This window comes from Bemisia tabaci, chromosome 7, assembly GCF_918797505.1.
Source record: "Bemisia tabaci chromosome 7, PGI_BMITA_v3".
In the NCBI taxonomy this organism is placed as follows: domain Eukaryota; kingdom Metazoa; phylum Arthropoda; class Insecta; order Hemiptera; family Aleyrodidae; genus Bemisia; species Bemisia tabaci.
Genome location: NC_092799.1, coordinates 22317436 through 22339070, shown reverse-complemented (window position 1 = coordinate 22339070; position 21635 = coordinate 22317436). Strand labels below are relative to the sequence as shown.

At 40.3% G+C, this 21635-nt stretch overlaps 1 protein-coding gene across 1 annotated transcript in view; it reads left to right on the top strand.

Annotated features, from left to right (window-relative positions):
• LOC109029557 (adenylate kinase isoenzyme 5) overlaps positions 1 to 21635 on the top strand; it is a 57849-nt gene extending 36214 nt beyond the window's left edge. Inside the window, exons 5-10 of the mRNA XM_019040055.2 lie at positions 1829 to 2011; positions 12564 to 12786; positions 15424 to 15599; positions 16088 to 16201; positions 17819 to 17983; positions 20320 to 21635. Of these exons, the coding sequence (XP_018895600.2) occupies positions 1829 to 2011; positions 12564 to 12786; positions 15424 to 15599; positions 16088 to 16201; positions 17819 to 17983; positions 20320 to 20619 (1161 nt within the window). The 3' untranslated portion in view covers positions 20620 to 21635. The remainder of the gene's footprint in view (positions 1 to 1828; positions 2012 to 12563; positions 12787 to 15423; positions 15600 to 16087; positions 16202 to 17818; positions 17984 to 20319) is intronic.

Genomic DNA, 21635 nt, shown 5'->3' with positions numbered 1-21635 from the left:
GCAAAAAGACGGGAAAAATGGACGAAAAAGTTACACCTTTGATGAATTTCGGCTGTACATGTTCTCATTAGGTTCCCAAGCATTTAACTGTGTTCAGTTTCAAACATTTTGGTCGCACAGTGGTCCAAAATGGGGAGAAATCGTCGACAAATCAGGATTCTTTGTCAAATTTTTAGAAATGGAAGTAAAATTGTCGGTCTACTGCAGTTTTCATGGCTAACAATGTTCTCATCGGTCATCAATGCATGAAATTGTGTTCAGCTTCACAAATTTACATCGCACAGTGGTCAAAAATGAGGGAATTAGTGGACAAATTAAGATCCTCTGTCAAACTTCTTAAAAATGAAGTGAAACTGTTGGTCCCCAGAAGACTTTAGATCCCGGAAAAATTCTTTAAATTCTTTTTTTGACTATTTAAATCTTTTTTTAATTTTTTCTCTCCATTTTTACTTCTTTTTTTTAAATTTCTGAAAATTTGCATATTTTATTGAGATAATGCTACAAAGTCTATTCTATAGACAATACGGTCTGACATGTAGTAATAATTAAAAAAATTAAAAACATGAATTTTTCCGGGATCTACAGTCTAATGGGGACCAACAGTTTCACTTCATTTTTAAGAAGTTTGACAGAGGATCTTAATTTGTCCACTAATTCCCTCATTTTTGACCACTGTGCGATGTAAATTTGTGAAGCTGAACACAATTTCATGCATTGATGACCGATGAGAACATTGTTAGCCATGAAAACTGCAGTAGACCGACAATTTTACTTCCATTTCTAAAAATTTGACAAAGAATCCTGATTTGTCGACGATTTCTCCCCATTTTGGACCACTGTGCGACCAAAATGTTTGAAACTGAACACAGTTAAATGCTTGGGAACCTAATGAGAACATGTACAGCCGAAATTCATCAAAGGTGTAACTTTTTCGTCCATTTTTCCCGTCTTTTTGCTGTAGAAATGTTGTCCAGAATGATGGCGATTAGGCAACTTTGCCCCCTCATTTCTCAAAAACCGTGCGTATACTCAAGCTAAAATTTTTACCAGAGTTTTAGGGTATCATAAGGTATCGTTTGGGCCCGGTTTCAGAAAAATCCCTTCTGGCCCAAATTGTGCCAAAAAACGGTCGTTTTTGGCGTCGCTCTTTCAAGTCGGGATCTTTAAAAAAAAAAGTAGACCGAGGATTTTGTAAGAAAGTTCTAAGAAGGGAATGGAATAGCAGGAAGGAAAGCAAAAAATGATCAACCAGAAATCTGTAACCAAGCTAAGTATATAGTATGTTCAATATTAGAGCAGTTTTGTATTTCTTTTTCCTTAATTGCCACGAACATTACGAGACGTTTTGTACCTTGATGTCAAATCATTTTGCATTCATGAGCGGAGCTAGACAATATTTTTTGGAGAGAAGGGCGGAAAAGGGCGTTATTCTTCACGGAGTTTTAATGGTATTGAGGACCTACAATGCCTACATGTGGTAACAATTTTGCCTCGGGATGGAAGGAAAGGGGGGTGGAGACTAGCTACGTCAATGTTTTCGCATTTAGTTCTGCCTCTATATAACTTAGCGAGTGTTGAACCATTTCAAAAAGAGTTCGGACAGAGAATACAATTAGGTGGGAAAGAGAGAATACAGATGGAAGCATGTTGTTGCGTTAAAAAAGAATATAAAGACTTCATTGGCTCATTGCGATTGATTTATTTTGTATTTGGTGATTTGTGTGGAGAATACATGCCGAAATGAAAGGTAAAAGTGGTCCTAGTTTGAATGTAACGAAAGCACTTTTTATGCCTTCGGTTTTCTTCAATTAATCTCATATAATTACAGATACAAACAATTAGTGGAGTTATCCTAGTCTCTTGGCGACAGCGAGTTCTCGAGAGGCAGATAGAATACGGAGCCAAATTGGGTCACGTTGTTCTCGGCCTGGCGCGGATGGAGCTGGCCAATTTTTATAAGAACGTGATCCCCGTCATAGATTACTTTGATCAGAAGAAAATGCTCACAATGGTAAGAATCTCCCTTATTCCAATTTTTTCTTGGCACCGTGCTCTTCATTACAAGAAATTTTATTATTGATCATCGTCCACTGGAAAAAAAAGTCGCTTGGATCTAGAGTCCAGACTCTTGAAAACGATGACAAGAAAAAATACTCTCGAATCAATCTGCTTTTTGCTTGAATCAAAAGGAAATCCGTTTAAACTAAGAGACTTGGTTCTCGATTTAAGCGAAAATCCGATTGAATCAAGAGTATTTTTTCTTGTCGATGTTTTTCAGAGTCTGGACTCTAGATCCAAGCGACTTTTTTTCCAGTGTCCACATCATCCGGTGACACTTTTCGCCACTTTTTTTAGCCAATTTTGTCATGTTTGACAAAAATTTCACTATCATCGCGAAAAAATGTACGAGTCTTTCTTTCAGAATCAATAAATAAGTTCTTTTGCACTACACGAGGTCAGCATTCGCTGCATGTATGCACTGCTTTTTGCTGCCATTAAGATGTCGTTTAGATTCGGGAAAAAACGTTAAAAACCGCGGCCCGATTACATCTTCCCTATCTGCGGCCGTGTTGCTCAGGCAGCCCTCAAAGCACCACCACAAATGAGACAAACTGAACCCACAAAACAAGGATTGAGCAAGAGTAAGGACTAGCGTTGATGACGGCGCAGAGATACAACTATTCGTGCTTGATGGATGTCCGTGTTGCGTCTGCAAAATTGAAGGCGCGATGGCACGAGGCGTAACTCGCTATGTTGCCAATACGATGAAATGTCACTCTCAGATTCAGAAGTAGAGAGTCAGTTTATTAGATATATATTTTCATATTTCTTTATTCTAATATATTTAAGTGATGTTTCATTAGTACAACACTTAAATATTATTAAATAGGTATATTCTTCTATCGCTCGAAAACTCCGTGTATTGATCTTGTAAATATACATACTATTATAATGACTATAATAATATTTCAGCAATTCTTTATTATTTTAAATGAAAAAATTTCACCGTTTACGTTGATCGAGGGGAGTATGGGGGAGTTTGATGTAGAGGTGGACTCTCAGGAAAGCGTAGGATATTCCCTCCATTTTGGCCTCAACTTGAGAGCTTTTTTTGAGCTGGGGAGTTGATTTCAGAGAAAACCAGTGGCACCATCTTGTTTCTCACGAACTTTTACAGAAGAATCAACAGTCAAATTACAAATTCCTCACACATGCAACATCTCCATTGTTGGGAACTGTCGTTGGTAAAGCACGTATTTGACTTGGTTTTTGCATAAACTTACTCATTTTTGCGGAAGAATACTTATTTATGAATTTTCTTGTCCATTTTCGTTTGATATTAGAGTCTAAAGATTGACAGTGACATTTTTCGTTTTCAAAGGTTACTTACCCTTTTGGGCTCTACGAGCTACATAATGCGAGGTGTCTATAGGTACTCTAGTTCTAGCCGAAAAGGGTCGGGAGGAGCATACCCTCGTTCCACTCACCTTGCTCTAAGGTAGTTTATATCTGTAAATTGTCTCTGGGACTATCTCTCTCCGACACGTTGCGAAGGACGTTAGACTGGGACGATGATCAATGAAATCGGTAACTACCACCTTGGCGATGAAGCAAGGGCATTGGGTGGTCACCGCGTTGGAATAGCGCCGCGCCGGAGGGAGGACGCGAGGATGCATTGGAGCCGCGGGCGACGCGGACGCCGCGCCGACGGACGTCCGATCAAAGAAACATGAGACGTGTCATTCATACCGCTCATTATGCATATCAAACCCTCTTTGCACGAATCACCGGCGACCACTTATCAAACTTATCGCTCCCAATATCGAGGTTCGAGACACGTGGGCCTGGGCCCCCGCACGGACGGCCACGAATCCGTGCCGTGTAGATGTAACACCGCCGCAAAACAAAAAGTAAACCGGGGAAGTGTCGTTCGGGTGATCAGTGGAAATGTCCTATTATAAAAGTCCAATTGAGAAGCTTTCCGGAAAAAGGGCACATAGTAAAAAATAGCGTTTGAAGGAAATGCATTTTAGGCTTCCATCATTAATTTCTGGCCACTGATGATACCTTTCATCGCAGCTTGGACTCCCGATTTCGAACGGAAGTCATTGTCAATGGTCGTAGAGTAATGATCAAAACTTCAAATGCATTTCTCTCAAACGCAATTTTTTGCTATGTGCCCTTTTTCCGGAAAGCTCCTCAATTGGACGTATTTCTATCAAACGGAACTATGTGCATTATAACGTGAGTCTCCCTATTCACTGGAAAAAAAGAGAAAAAAAAAACACATTGGATCCAGAGTCCAGACTCGTAAAAACATCGACAAGAAAACATGCTCTTGATTCAATCAGATCTAAGCTTCAATCAAGAACCAAGCCTCTTAATTTGAGCGGATTTACTTTCGATTTAAGCTTAAATCTGATTGAAACAAGAGTTCTTTTTCTTGTCAATGTTTTCAAGAGTCTGGACTCTAGATCCAATGTGTTTTTTTTTCCAGTGTTATGCACATATTCTTATGGGCCCCAGGGCTCATGTGTTAATGCATATAGTTCCGTTTGGCAGAAATACGTCCAATTTACAAAATGTCCAACGAGGAATGTCCATTGCAACAATGTCGGCTCTAAAATGTCCAATGCACTTTTTCTATTGTAAGTAAATGTCCATAAAAAGGAATGTCCAATAGTAGATTTTTTCCATGAATCTAAAAACCCCAGGGTGTTAAATGTCTCGAAGGAGGTGGTTAAAATCAGAAATGACGGAGAAGGCAGAAAGCAGGAATGAAATTGTACGTTTTGACGAAGCTCCTCTTGGACGAAGCACATAGTGGGCTTTTCGGGCGTCTTACCCAGTTGATGATTCGGCACCACTTTCAGGACATCTATGTATAATGGACAAATTTTACATTTGACATTTATTTATCATGGACACCTTGTAAATGGGATATTTCAAAGTGGACATTTTTGTAATCGACATTTCCTGTTGGACATTTTGTACATTGGACATTTTAAATAGGACATTTCCACCTGTCACCGTCGTTCGACACCCGCACAGTACCCAAGTGGATTTTCTCAACGGAAGAATCGCGATATTTTGAAATGAAGAGGGAGTTTTCTAGAATATTCTGGATATAAATTGCATTTTTATCGCCGATAAAATTGCAATACATCCCGATTTTTCCGTTGAAAAAGGCTTCTTGGGACTGTCGATAAAATTTTAATTTTATTGCAAATTCATGGGATGAAATCGCAATTTTTGGTCCGATAATATTGCAATAAATCAACGTTGATAAAATCGCGATAAAGTCTCCGATCAAATCGCAACTTGTCGCGATCACTGCTGCTTGAATAAGCGGAAGTGAAATTTTACGTTAAATGTCACATGACTTTTCAAAAGATTTCATTAGTTTCATGGAAAATATTCTTAGATTTCAATTGTTCAATGTATCGTTGAAACACGAGGAAATTTCACAGAATGCTGCGTTCAAGTTCAAATTCCAATTTTTCATGAAATTTTAGGATTTTACTCCTATTAATATGACTTGGGTTTTTTTATGGCAAAATATGCTCGGGGTTGAAATGCACATATCGAAAACCCTCCAAAATGTTAATTAGCATTTGGACGTTGAAACTTCCTAACCACGGTTGTGGCGATTAAACGGTTTGCCACGTTACAGACTTCCTGTCCATTTTAATTTTTTAAGTGGAAAACTATCCAATGTCAATTCTTTGAAACTTCTTTGATTTCTCCTCTTTGTTCGGAGAAAATTCTGTGAAGATTGCTTGGAATGATTTAGATTCGTTCTTCTTTAATAAAACAAAACAAGAGTGGAGATTTTCAAACACAGCAAACGAGATACATAATTTTGGAGTTTCACCGTCAATATGGGATACGGAACACAAATTAATGTTTCTTTCGGTCAATTTTTCTCTCGATTAAATTAACCGAATCTCTGGGTCAAATTAGCAAATCTGTTGGATTAAGAAATAGAACCTTCTTTAGTAAAAACAGGAACAGGTGGCAGGGTCACTATTATTCAATGAACTGCACTGATTGTTGAAATTGATAGACAAAGCTATAGACAAAGAGGACATAGGGAGCGTGGAGTAACCCTATTGGTTGAATTGGTTGGTTACTAAAGACTAAGGGACAAAATGATGTACTAACTATAGGGTCTCTCGTAAGTTGCCGTCAGTTAGTCTATTACCTACCATTTGTGTCCATTGCAACTACCCGCGTCCACCAATAGGAGCCCACCATATCATCTTTGTCGTCTTTGTCCATAGCTTTGTCTATCAATTTCAAAAAGCAGCCCGCTGGTCACTTACGAGTCGCAACCAACGAACGTAACGTAAGTAACGTAACGTAAGTAAGTTAGGTTAGTAGAACTATCTCTTCATCCTGAGACATCTTGGAGTAACCTAAGATTATGGTTGATTAAACCAAACTTTTAGGTAAGTCCAACTGAAAATTAGATCGATTCAATCAAAAAATATTTTAATAAACCAAAGCGTTTCAGTTGATCAAACCGTAAGAAAATCAACCCGCAGTGATATAAAACACGGCAAATTCCAACTGTGCGGCGGGGTAGAATTGGCCTGTTCCGCGGTCTCTCGTGTAATAATTTGTCTATTCTAAGACCTATCATTCTCTTTTCCCGGCCGCAGGGTCTGTAACTGGTAATCAAAACTATGCTGGACTTTCCCCCTGGCCTCGCGGCTTATCAATATAATTTTAATGCGCCGGTAACTGGTAATCAAAACTATCCGGGACTTGCCTCCTGCCCTCGTGGCTTATCGATATAATTTTAATGCGTCGGGTCGGGTCGATACGGGCTTCCACTCATCCTTGCGCCTTCGTATAATTTCCCCATGTTAATTTGTCGCTATTAAAGTATTCACGATAAGCCGATGGAAGTTGGCTTAATGAATGGTTGCTCCGAGGGCTACGATATTGACTTGGTGAATTATACATTTTCAAACGGGACGGGGAACCCGATATGAATTTCAGAGGATCCCAGGAAAACGAAACAACAGGCCGGCCTCGGTTGATATCTTTCGATATTCCATAAACTTCATCCAAACTGCTGTACAGCAATTATCAGATACCTCGATTTGCATATAAATTGTATTGATCGTGAACACGAAAAGACATGAGACCCGATGTGCAGATTTAAGTGCAGGGATTTTGTGTCCAACGTTAACTAGGTATCAACTGCAGCGAAGGGTGTAAATACTCGAAAAAACAATAATGAGAATTTTTTTTTTAAAAAATGTATTCAGTTTCGTGGTTTATACTCCAGTTCTGGAACCCACAGCTGCAGTGTTTAAAGTTACGATGTTTATTGTCTGAAGGCAACATCAGGAAAGACGCATACTTTATGCTTCTCAAATTTGTAGGGATTTAGACTGAGTGAAATCTACTAGAACCGATCAGGGACAAGAGACCCTCCACAGCGGCCCGATTATTGAAACTGTGTCAGCCCGACACGACAAGACATAGCCATATCTTAACCATGAAATATATCGCAATTCGATGTCTTATCTGGCTGGTTTAAATTTCAAAAATCGGCCCGCTGGCCTCTTAGCGACAGGTGGAAGCTTTTACTTTCGGGGTTTCAACAATCGCTTATGGGTAATTATTAGGGAACACCAGTCATCACCCTAATTTCGGCTGTTGACCTACCTACATGGTCGATGATGAGCTTCGGGTGACGTCATGAGCCAAACAAGTTTCCCAAACGTCGGCCATTTTCGGCTTGTTTGTAAAACGAAACTGCCAACACGTTGTTAAACATCAACCATGTAGGTAAGTCAACAGTAGCATGCTTAAGTCCTGAAAGTAAAAGCTTCCACAATGGCTAAGAAACTAGTGGAGCGTCTCTTGTCTCTGGAACCGATTCACTCATCAGCTCCTTGAAAATCAGTGCGCTACTAGGGATCTGAACCCGGGACCTGTTGACCTAAAGTCAGACGCGCCGATCACTTACCAGCCGAATCAATGAGAAGTTTATCGTAAAGCTTTGAGAATGCTATCATTTCAATTCCCGCAACGCAATGTGTGTGATTATTTCGACACAATGTAGTTATTTCTGCCTAACCATTGAAATGAAGGAGACTTTGCTGTGCATCATGGAGAGTGTGAATCTTGTCGCGGCCTCAATTTGCCGGTCCTCAGAGATTGGATGCGGCTGCTTCTCTGGAAGCCTCTTGTTGCCCATCAGTGGTTTTAGAGTCTTGATTCTGGATAAAATGACTTTCTGATGCATAAAAAATGACGAATGAAACGGAAGAGGATGATTATACATCCAGCAAAAACATAATAATTTAGGAAAAATTGTGCGTGTAAAATCATTCAAGAGAGAGATAGCTGAAAAGTTTGAAAGTTGCACGATTGAATTGGGTTTAAACGGCTAAACTTGCAGCCCACAAACCTCAATCGTATGTAGTATTTTAAAATCCCCACTCTTTTTGACTTATTTGAAGAGAAACACGTTCGCATCTTTCTTTGGACCGCGTCTAGCAGAAAATAACCAAGTCACATCAGCTATTGCCACATTTAGCTGGGCAATTTAATGTTTTACAAGAGAACGTTTGTGGGGACCAGGGCCGGATTAAGGGGGTGGCCACATGGGCCGCTACCGATGGCGGCAAATCTATTGGGGCGGCAAATTTTGAATTTTTTTTAAATGTAAATATAGAAAATTCGAATTTAGAATTAGAAAATCACAAACGAGAAAAGGCAACAAAATCTCTAATTTTCTGAGAGTATAGTAAATTCTACTTTTGTCGTCTTTCAGTGATACAAGAGACAGCACCTTTAACTAGTCGAGTTAAGAGAGAAACCAAACACGCAATTTGGCCTGGGACGGCGCGACTTAGAGAGAAACGATGACAAGGACTTGAGATAAAAAGGAGAGGCCCTCGGCGCGGCGATCGGCATGTAACTTATATTAGCCCCTACATGACTGCACAAATACTTCATGCATTGCGGCAAACACAGTGCGTTCAGCAGCGGTCGGCGTGAAACTCAGAGCGCCTACAAGACTGTCGGAATACTTCACGCATTGCGCCAAACACGGGGTGGTCTGCGCGGCGCAGCGGCGGAAGAAAAATCATTAATACACATTTATGTTTGTTCTTTCATAATTTTTTCGTTTATTTCTTATGAATGGAAGGCCTTGTCCACACAGAGATGGGTTTACGAGACTTAACTTTCGCACAAAGTTTGGTGAACTTTTGCTTGTAGTGTTGACAGGGCTTTCCCAAAAAATGTGTTCAACACAATGTAAACGCGTCTTATGCACCCCTCCCCCGCTGGCACGTTCATTTGATGGTTTTTATTGACGTTTGAAAACGAATGAGAAGAAGGTGGCAAAATACAGGCGGCCCATGGGCGGCGAGTAGGAAAATCCGGCCCTGGTGCGGACCTCTAGGGAATTCGCTTCGATCTATATATGCGGAAAATTCACCAAAATTTGCATAAAAATCCGCACAATCGTTTCATGTAACAAATTAAATTACCCAACTAAATTTGGCAATAGCTGATGTGGCTTGGTTCCTTTCTGTTTAACGCGGTCCATTTAACTTTTTACATGATACTCTTCAAACGAAGAAGGCAAAGCACTCAAATTTCCAATAAATTGCGATGATTGATTTCTGTATTGATTTAAAAAAAAAAGGACCTTCAACTGGAAAGCAACGTCTCGGACGGAGGTATGTGATCTCTGAGTTTAATCAACGATGTGAATAGGTAAAATTGGAGAAAAGGTATACCTCATTGCGACGTTGCAAAAGTCAAAAAACACTATTTTTTAAAACCAACAATTATTATTGAAATTTTATATGAATTTGTTTTTAGTCATGCAGACAAATTCAAAAAATTTCAAGGAAATACTGAAGTTAATTCTATCTGAAGAAGAAAATCTGTGCATTATGACTTTAAAGCGATTAATATGTTAAATAGAGCGTCAAGAGAAAACTCGATTAAAACATACGAAAAAATATTGTTTATTTGTTCTACGTGTTCTTTCCGATGAATATAAATGATAATCTTTCTTCACTTCTCAATACGATTATCATTTCCTTAGTCGTTGGTTATTTTGTCCCTCTAACAATGTATAAGTTGCGCTTCTTTCCTTTAAATAATGACCAGAAAAGCATTAGTCCGGAAATGTTCTTATACGTTCCTAAGGATACCTGTGGAATAGCCAACGTGATCATCGCAAACTGTCAAAAATCCCGGTGCGAAATGCACGCTTACTCAGTTGCTATTTTGACCACCTGTTACTCTGAGTGCATGGATCCGGCGCGAAATTTCGCGCTCTGGCGGGAGTGAAAATCTGATAGGCAAACGTAAAACGGAACTGCCGCAGCATGGAGTTGAACTCGAGTCGCGGCGATGATAGAAAAGAGCGCTACCACTTTGCCATTCGGCACTCATTTTCAGGCAGCCCTGAATTCGCGCTACTTGAGGTACCTCAACTAATGCGTCCGTCGCGTCGTTGGTGATATTTACGCTCTGATCTATTCACTCAGATTTCGGCGCGAAATTCGCGCTGGGTTTGTTTTTCTCGCCGGTCGTTCATCCAGAGTAAATCATTGATTTTTAACAGTGCATATAAAAGTGCAAAGAGTGAAATTCTGAATCTAGGAGATCAGGTGATACAAAGTTTCAAAATTTAACAATGCTTCCTGATGAGAGAGAACACCACTTAAGTCGATACAGAAAAAGGACAGAGAGTTGCAAGGGAGGCAAAGAGGCTCAATAGTCATAAAGTTCGAATATGAGACGAGAGTTACAAACGGATACCACTGGCGGCCTCTCACTACTCCTGACTAAATAGCTTAAATGGCTTAAATAGCCCCTGTCACGAAACAATGAATTTTTCATGACCCGCGTCCCTGGGTCGACCAGCGGCCCATCGATAAATATTTGCGTTGTGCGTTCGATTCAGCTCAGCATTGATAGTTTTTTGACGACTTGAGACACCCCAGCCTGGCGCTAGCAGCGACGAAGCGTGAATGATTGCGATTATCGATATTTCCCCATTTGGAGCTATGGTGAAGAATCGATTACTAAGGTATACCCCGTTTATCGATCCTTTTCCATAGGTTTAATTTGGAAATTAATCGATGTATCGCGAAGCACGCCACCCTCCTGCTATGACCACGAGAGCCCGTCACGAGAGGAAAATGTCATGAAAATTACACATTTGACCCATTATAACATGCTCGATGCCCCAAAAAGACCACCCACCCATCATTGTTCGCAGCGGAGCGAAGTGTATGTGGTCACATGGTATGACATGGTGTACGTAGATCCATCGTGAAAGGGACGTAAGTACACGGAGGCGAAACGGTAAAGCAATTTTTGTGGAGTTGGATTAAATGATTGAATTTGGATTCAAGAATGAATTCTCTTTGGTGTCTTTGAGAGCAGGCTGCGAACTGTTTTTCTTGCCAATTATGGAAATCTTTATGTATATTTTGATGGCCAAGGTGCGAAACCACGTGTATCTGTTGGCAACGTTGCAGACTTCTTGTCATTCTTTGTTTGTTTGTTTTGTTTTTTTTTCTTTAAACAGTCAACGTACTTTTTTGAAAACCTCCTTGATTTTTCATCTATGTCGGTAAAATATTCTGTATAAATTTCAAGCTATGCAGTTAACTTGTTATTTAAAAAAAAAAATAAAATAAAAAAAAAATAAAGTAGGAAAGGATATTTTGAAACACCGCTATGGAGGGAGGTACGTGATTTCGCAAATTGGCCATTGATATGAATATCTCGTGATAACGCTGGCCGATCGCGAGTCACCCTCTAGGGGTCATCGAGAGGAAAAAGAGGGTACTCTACTGCCGTGCTAAGGAAAAATGCCGCATGAGCCTTCAGGCGTTGCCAAATTGCCTTCATTAAATCACGAATTCTCGGGAATATTTTTCTTCCAATTTATAATATGATTTTGTTCGCAACATCATCTAAAGTTTCTGAAAATTTCAAGGAAAAATATTCATAGCCTTCCTCAAAAATGAACATTTTATAGAAGGAAATTTGGCAACTCTCGAATGTTCATACGGCGTTTTTCCTTAGTACGGCAGTCTACAGTGGAAAAAAAAAACACATTGGATCTAGAGTCCAGACGCTTAAAAACATCGACGAGAAAAAATTCTCTCGATTCAACCAGATTCAAGCTTAAATCAAGAACCAATAAGCCTCTTAATTTGAGCGGATTTCCTTTTGATTTAAGCTTAAATCTGCTTGAATCAAGAGTCCTTTTTCTTGTCAATGTTCTCAAGAGTCTGGACTCTAGATCCAATGTGTTTTTTTTTCCAGTACAGGAAACTAAGTTGAGCAGGACACTAAGTTGAGCAGGACACTAAGTTGAGCAGGACACTTTCTTCACCCCAAGATGTCTCAGAGCAACCTACGGCTAGGCTTTGGTCGATTTAATAAAAAATTTCGTTGAGTGACCAGGTCCTTTCGGTTGATCTGACCAAGAAAAGTAACCTTAATCACGCATATTTTGAACTGTGTTTTTACTTTTGGCCGTTCGTTATTGTTCCCAGATCAACGGGGAGCGGAATCCGACAGAGGTTTACGCGGATTTCCGATCGGCCGTTTTGAAGATAATCGGGAAGCAGTCGACGACACAGACTGGAAGCATGAAGACCGCCGGTGAAGGAGCCTCTGATCGGCCGATCAAGACCAGCATCTCCGTTTACAACTCTCCGACGAAAGAGACTAAACAGAAAACTAGCAACAGGATACCGCCTGTCATTTGGATTGTCGGTAAGACATTTCGTCTCCTCTCTCAAGTGCAAGTGTATCTCAATGGGTTAGTTGCGCTCACTGGTAAAAAAAAAACCTCTTGGACCAATGCCGCATTGCATTGACTTAAGAGTGCAGTTTCTTGTCGCCGGATTTAAGAGTCTTGAACTCTTGTTTCAAGCGGATTTTGCATTAATTCAAGCGGATTTTGCACTGAAACAAGAGTCCAGACTCTTAAATCTGGCGACAAGAAACGGCACTCTTGAACCAGGAGGTTTTTTTTACCAGTGTGGTCATAAAATCGTGTTTTGATGATTGATTCTCGTAGATCAGTTAATAATATTGAAATCTGTCCAAACAACAATTCTCTGCGTTCACTATAATCCGAGATATCTCGCTTTGAAAAATTCGGTTTGTGACAGGGCCGGATTTAGGGGATGGCCACATGGGCCGCGGCCCATGGCGGAAAATTTAGGGGGCGGCAAATTTTGCAATTTTTTTAATGTAGGTATCAAAAAAAGAGAGAAAAAAATCGGATTCAGAAAATAAGTTACAGACGAGAAAAGGTGACAAAATCTCTCATTTCCTGAGAGTAAAAGTATAGTAATTTCTTATTTTTTCGTCTTTCGGTGGTACAAGAGACAACACCTTTAAGTAATCGAGTTGAGAGAGAAACCAAACACGCAATTTAACCTCGAACGGAGTGGCGCGTTTAACGGCGGTCGGCATGAAACGCATAGCGCCTACAAGACTGCATGAATACTTCACGCATTGCGTCAAACACAGTGCGATCAGCAGCGGTCGGCGTGAAGCGCATAGCGCCTACAAGAATGCATGAATACTTCACGTATTGCGTTAAACACAGTGCGGTCATCAGCCGTCGGCGTGAAGCGCATAGCGCCTACAAGACTGCATGAATACTTCACGCATTGCGTCAAACACAGTGCGTTATCAGAAGCGGTCAGTGTGAAACGCACAGCGCCTATTTGACTGTAGGAATGCTTCACGCATTGCGTCAAACACAGTGCGGTCAGTTTGTTCTTTCATAATTTTTTCGTTCATTTCTTATAAATGGAAGGCCTTGTTCACATAGAGAGAGGTTCACGGAGCTTAACTTTCGCGCAAAGTTCCGTGAATTTTTGCTGGTAATGTTGACAAGACTCCGCAAAAAATGTGCCCAACACGAGTAAACGCGTCTTATGCACCTCTTTCCGCTGCACGTTCACCTGATGGTTTTCATTGATGTTTCAAAACGCATGAGAAGGGGGCAGCAAAATACAGGCGGCCCATGGGCGGCAAAATACAGGCGCGGTGGGTGACGTTGTGAACCGAATTTTTCGAAGCGCGATACCTCGGTTCATACTGAAAGTGAAAATTGCTATTTTGACAGAGCTATTATTTTTAGCTTATCAAAGCGTCAAATCAGAATTCTGTGACCAGCACAATTGACCCATTTCAACGTGAGCCCTGTTCTCTGTATAAGTCTATGCTTCCCGGGTCTCATGTGGAAATAGAGATACGCCCTTACCTCACTTTTTGACATAGATTCCGCCTCTGTTTTGAAATTTTAGGTATCAATATGGCCGCTCCTTGATGCTCTCGGCGTAGAAGATCTTGTCTTGGCACCGAAACCAGTCATTGACAGCGCACTAACCTTCCGAATCAGTTCCTTTTCACAGGGAAATTTTTCCCCAGTCTCCTCACTCTCAAGATTTAGCTTCATGCATATTTGTTTTGTTCCGTGGCCTGAGAACTTTCTCGTTGGAAAGCGGTTTCCAACTGACTCAAAAGGGTAGAGTGCTGTTAATGACTGGTTTCTTTTCAATTTTACACATTTAAAACCTAAATTAACTTAAAAACTGTGTAGGTACATTAACTTTAAAAAAAAAGAAAATTTATGAAATAATGCTCTCTATAAATATTTTATAAGTTTCTAAATTATTGCGAAAATTGCTCTGGAGTGGCAAAACGGCAAAAATTTGATAGATCGGTATGCCTAAGGACTTTGACTAAATATTTGGCATAGCGCCTACCTAGGGCTAACGCTTTGAAAATATGAAACACTTATCATAATCCAGGTGAGGCCGAGAAACTAAAAAGGCCCTCGACGCTTCTCCTCCATTCGCGGAAATGTCATGTTAAGAACTCGTAATTACATTTTCTCTAAGAAACAAACTCGAGGCTGAGAACATCGATAAACCTAGTTTTATAAATTAAAATATAAAAACGTTGATATTATGATTAATCTATACAAGTGAAATTATTCCGAAGAAAAATAATTTTTTTTCGAAGAGTTCATTGAATGCGAATGGACTATCAATGTTAAAGCGAGTAATTGGAATGCCTTAATCCTGGTGAGAAATCTAGTGAGCCCTTGAGCGCGAATTTCAACCGTCATTGGTGGTGGTATCACGATCAATTGAAGGCACTTCGATTGTGCTAGCTATCCATCCAGAACTTGTGGCTATTTTTTGTGTCTGAGTCGGAAGAATGAGGGTGGTGTGGCGAGGAGAAGAATCTCTCTGAAGTTGTGCAAAGACAAATCTAAGTTTCTCAAAATATTTGAGCCGCGTGCATTTTTGATTTGTTTCATTAGTTGTTATTAATTTTGAGTACGTAATGAACCTTGAATTTTTATTTCCTCTCTTTTATTTTTAGGCGGACCTGGAAGCAATAAATTTACCTTGTGCCAAAAAGCAATTCGAAAAGCTCATGGATGGATTCATATTAGTGTAGGACAGTTGTTGCGTTCACTTTTAGAAACAACGAATGCCTCTCAAGTGCCTGATAACCAGCTAAAAAATATCATAGCGCGCGGAGATTTAGCGCCATCGGTGAGTTAACTTCTATCAACATGAGAAAAAGCGTTAAATATGCGAGTAATATTATTCAGCACAAGCGTTACGAATTCCACGAATGGCCAAGTTGATTTCTGAGTCAGTAGTCGAAAGAGTCGATGTCATGGTGATGGATTCTGACGTCGCTAGATGTAAATTCCTTAACTTCTTTTATACCGTACTCTGTCATGAAAGATTAGCAACTTTTAAAACGGATTTTTTTTGTAGTACTCGCCCATAATTTCTACAGAAAAAGAGGCTAAAGATTTCAATCAAACATCGCACTGTAGGCCAATGATTGAAATTTTAGATCAGCGTTATAAGACATTGATTTGCGATGTAATAAGTGGTTAAGATAGGGCTTTGTCTTGTCTTGTCCATTGACGAAATCATGGACCCCTGGCAATGTGTTAATTCAGTGTCAACGTCATTGATACATTCATCATGATTTCCTCTAATCTAAATGAATTTTTCTGTCATTTTAGGAGCAAGTGATGCATCTAGTAGAAAGAGAAATTAAAAATAACTCATTTGCAAAAGGTATCGTATTAGATGGATTCCCCCGAGATCTAAAGCAGTTAGAACAGTTCCAAATCAAGGTAAGATGTTTAAATTTGCGTAAAGCAAGCCTAAAATTGCATCAAATCCACTAAATTCTTGACATTTGGAGAATGAATGTCAATTAATCGATCAATAAAATAATTTCCGTGTGTTTGAAAGACGAGCCACGAGCCACTGGCAATGTATAAAAAGATTGCGACTCATTTTGCTTAACTTTCAAATGAATTTCAATATACGGAGCCCCTTAAATTACTAGATAGGCAACATACACGGCACACCTACATAGTATCCACAATTTTCAGCCCTTGATCCATGATTAAAATTCTCATCAGAATCTGATCGAAACGTGAAAGTCATCAGTCCTAAAAACGTTGTTTCGGGTCAAGTTCAGATAAAGAGTTGGCAAAAATGTTCCATGCGGTAAAATATGATGAATATCAAAACTCTTTCCTGAAAACAACTCGGCGGCCCGGCAAGTTTCGACCGTAACATGTTGCATGGTTATCATCTGTCATCAAATAGTCTATTTTGATCAAAATTCGTTCAAAACTCGATCTTCGATCGAAGCCTCTACCACGTAATCGTAACTTTATCGATAGCAACCCTGGTAAAAATTGGCGATAAGAGCTGCGTTTCAAAATACCATAGGAATTCTTATAGCCGACTAAAGAAGGCTACAGAAAATCATATAGCTGGCTGTAGAGTGCGGAGAAAATCATACGGCCGGGCTATACGAAGCGATAAAAAATTATGCAGCCGGTCTATAGTTCCTATCGCCGGGCTTTACACTTTATCGCCTTGCTGTTGCTTTTTCGCCATCGATTATAAAAGGCTATAAGAAATTGTGTAGAAATTCATGTGCTTTGGAAATCATTAAGTTTGATACGGAACCACCTTAATATTTACAAAACACACATTATTTTTTCCTTTAATAGATATTTTTTTCATCAATTAAAATGAGAAAAATCCATACAGGATGTGCAAACATTTCAAAATCATGAGTTGAAAAACGCTGACTCCGCGAGATTAAAATTTGAGTCTAACACAAGGCGGAGCGGCGCGCGGCGACGCGACGCACTGGCGCCTACAAACCTAACAGGGATACTTCACGCATTGCGCAACGCGTGAAGTATCCCTGTTAGGTTTGTAGGCGCCAATGCGCGTTTCGCGCTGGCTGCCCGCCTGCCGCACCGCAGCGTACCACGGCGCTTGAAGCAACTATTTCACACCAGAGGTATTGCACAGTATCATACAAAACTGAAGGTGCTCTAATATATTAGTAACGGCAGGCATCCATCCAAAGTACGGAGCTTTCCTCGCAAAATAAATCAAGATACTATGGCCCAAAAAGAGAGCAGTATTCCAAAAACTCACTAAGTCCTAGCATCCGTAATTAGTAACGCTTAGCATACACTTTATCGCCTGGCTGTTGTTAAGTCGCCATCGGCTATAGAAGGTTGTAAGAAATTGTGTAGCCGGCTATAGAAGCTATTGTAAATCTTACAGCCAGCTGTAGGTCCATGGTATTTTGGAACACAGATTCTACTGCCAATTTTTACCAGGGAACTTGTGCTACTTGCGTAGAGAATACTAGAATGACGGGTTTTTTCTTTTAGTTTTTATCGTATTATCAATTTTTTTCTGATTCGATACAGTTCAAGCAAAAGCCGACTTTGATATTGTTGGATTGCTCAAAACTTCAGCTGGCGCGAGGACGCTTAGACGACACTGTGGCAGCTTTTCGGAAACGACTCGAGCTTTTTCGAGAACACACTCTACCATTGCTCAAACATTTGGATGATGACCATAGAATGAATATTGTAAGTCTTCGATCATTCATTATTAGCTTGTCACTGACCCGAGCTGTCTCGGATTCTCGTTTCATACCGATCTCAAGATGATTTACTTGAGGCTGTACGAGGTCTGTTAGATTAGAAACCGGATTTTGGTCATAACTAGCCCACAATGCGTCCAAATTAGGTTTTCTTGAGCTTTTCTGATAGCTGGAAATATACTTAAGAACGCTACGTTCACAAGTTTGAAAAATCCTAATTAGCTTCGTTGGTATGTGGCTTGAAGTAAGGCAACCTCAAGGGTGTTTTGCGATTTTTATGTTTCACCGAACTTGTCTCTCTTTTTTCGGTCTTGCACTACATTTTTCAACCCACAAGGACGATTGGAGTTTCGTCTCCATATCGTAGCCGTACACTTAAGTATTGTCACCGAAAATTATCCTATCCAAAAATGTAGGATCATTGTTAGAACGTTCAAGCAGCTAAAGGAAAATTGACATTTGGTTGGATTTTCGTTCAACGGACAACAATCAAGGGGCAAGTGTACCTGAAATTCAGTGCGTGTCTACATATTCTATCAAAATTGTATGTACAGAGCCTTCAGAAATATTACTCTGTTCAACAAGCTCGAAACGATCGTTTTCGAGCACTTTTGCCCGCATTTCTTCCACGCGTGACAAATGTCAGTTGCCGTTGAGGGTCGATTCCCATGCTCCTCATCTTTGACGAACTCCTGACCAGTTTTGAATCGTTTAACTCATTCAAAACAGTGGGAACATCTCCTACAATGATCATGGTAAACTTTACTTAGCGTATACTAAAAGTTTCGGTACAAGGTATACCGAGTTTAAAACAAAATTTAATGTTGAATCTTTGCTCTATCAGTGATCGCATGATGAAAATCGCAAAACGCACCTGACTTACTCGTATTCAAGATGACACAGAATAAACACTGATCAAAATAAACAAAATCTGTGAACGTAGCGTTCTTAAGTATATTTCCAGCTATCAGGAAAGCTCAAGAAAACCTAATTTGGACGCATTGTGGGCTAGTTATGACCAAAATCCGGTTTCTAATCTAACAGACCTCGTATTCATTCATAATCGTTTCTCTATCTTTAGAAGCCTATAAACCTTTGTTAACTTTCCACTAAAGAGGAGAGTTTTTAAGTTTTAGGGAGAAATTTCAAGACGATCCTTTAACTGTCTTGTCTTGAAATCTCCTAGAGTATTCTTTACATTCACTTAAGTTTCTATTTTAAAATAATTTCCAAGGAGATTTCAAGCAGTGGCGTTCTCGGACCAAAAGTATTTCGAAGATTCCTGAAAATTGTTCTTTTGAAAATTTAGGGAAACCCCCCGTTTCGTGATCGGCCGCTGCCGAATATTCCCAGGTAAAATCTGAATTTTTGAGGAACGTTATAACAAATTTTCCTCGAAGTTTCCAACTAATTTAAATCAAATGTATCTGTTGTACGCAAAAGAGACAGCGGTGGTGAAAAGACGTTTTAGAGGTAAAATGGCACGTTATAATTGCAACGATTACATTAAAAAAGCCTAAAATACACTTCTTAATTTGAAATTTTCATGGAGCGCGCTTTTTTAAGTGTCCTACGTCTGGGGGCAGTTTTCTAGTTACCGGAGCAAACGGCAACTTCAGCCTGCATCGGTAGTTGCCGATTAGTTGGTGTTGTTCATTTGCTTTGTTTACAACCAAAACGTGATTTCTGATCGTGGCTCCTGTCCATGCAAACGATCTCTCCATTTCATCGATCTGCTTAAGTCTTATGTTTAAAATTGTCAGTTTTCGTTCACCGCAAGTTGTCGGAACTTTCCGCCTCTTGTTTTTAGATACGTTGTCTGAAAACAGCCCCCAGCAGATGCGGCAGATTTGAAAAAGCGTATTCTATACAACCTAAATTGCCCCTTGCGGTGTATATTTTAGAATTTTTTAACGTTACCACCATAATTTTTGTGCTATTTTACCTTCATTAGGACGATTCACATAACCGTTTTTCTTGCATGCAATGACCCATTGCGGTTAAAATTGTTATCGGAAAACGATTGAAGAAGAAAAAGAATACCAGGAGTAGAAGAATACTTTTCCTTTGCCTTTTTCTTCGACTTCTTGCCTTCCTCCTCTTCTCTTCCCTATTTTTATTCTTATTTGCTTTCGTCGTCTGCTTTTATTCCGTCCGCACCTCGCGCCATCGCGCCTTCAATTTTGCAGACGCAACACGGACATCCATCGAGCACGAATAGTTGTATCAGAGCGCCGGCATAACGCTCGTCGCTCATCCTTTCCCTTGCTCTGTTCCCATGTTGTGCCCCGTGTTAATTACGACGATCTTATTACTCCGCAGGTTGATGGCGATACAGACTTATCTGAGGTCCAGGACATTTTCTCGGAAATCCTCCTGAAAAGGATAAACGAAATCCAGTCTCAAGGCGAGAGAGGGGGAGCCGCCTCGCCGGTGGCGAGAGGTGGAAGGACCCAAACGGTGGTCGACGTCCACGGCGATGCCTTCGGAGAGCCCATCTCACCCCCGCGATCCCCACCGAAATTTCAAATGAACGGCTACGGCCCCCCTAGGGAAGCGAGGACTGGCCGCGATGGGCCAGGACTTGCCAAGCAAACGAGTCTCTTCCCGGACTCCAGATAGCGACACTGAAAAGGTGATTAGCGTCTTTCCGATTTGACACGCGATCTCGGAGTCATAGAACCAGAAGCTCAAAATCCGTCCGACTCCTAATGAATTGACTACATTTTGCAGTTGGGAACCACAATTTCCGGCTCACAATCAGCCTAGCAATAACGTACGTACCATGCAGTTTCCCTAATAGTTCAGGCAAAAAAGGATTAGAGCCTGCAAAAATATCTTCAGTGATTCCTATGTAATTTTTGACGCTGAATCCGAATTTTAACTTTGAACCAAAAAATTCGGACTGGAAAGTTGCCAAATTTGGCAAAAATTGCCTGAAATTGGCTTTTGTGGCGGATTATGGCGTATGACTCGCGGAAAGTTGATCTGACGACAAAATCAGTTATTTTCTACATATATGCCCATAAGTGTTTTTATGGATGAGCCAGAAATTGCAGTTCCTAATTGGAAATTTTAGTCCAAATTTAATTAAACTTGTGGGCGGGACCGGGTAGTGGCACAGACGGAAATTTCAAAATTTTCCGCTAAGAAGGAGGGATTCGAGGATAAATGATTCCTGAAAATCGCTAAAAATGAAGGTTCGTCAGGTACAGGCCCCTTCTTCTCTCTTGGCTACGTCACTGGAGGGAAGGCTACCCCTGCCAGAGATCCAAATGGCTCCCTCCTAAATACCTATATGAGAGAGTTAGCTAACTAAGTGCGAGGAATATCTTGTACCTTTCATAAGTCCAAATTAAAAATCATGTACCTAATTTCCCAACGACATTCAGAACTTGTGGAAAACGAACTTGTTGAACTTGTCGTCAATTCATCAATTTTTTAATCAGGCGTACTTAATTAAAGTCAGCATACCATTTGGGAAATTCCCAATGAAATGGTACGTGGCAGGGCCTAATTTCCCCACAAGCCGATCAAGCCGCGGCTTGGGGCGCCAAATTTTGGGGGGCGCCAAATTTTGGATTTTGCTGCCAAGGATGAGAAAGGAGAGAAAATAAAAATATTCTCCAACCGAAGCG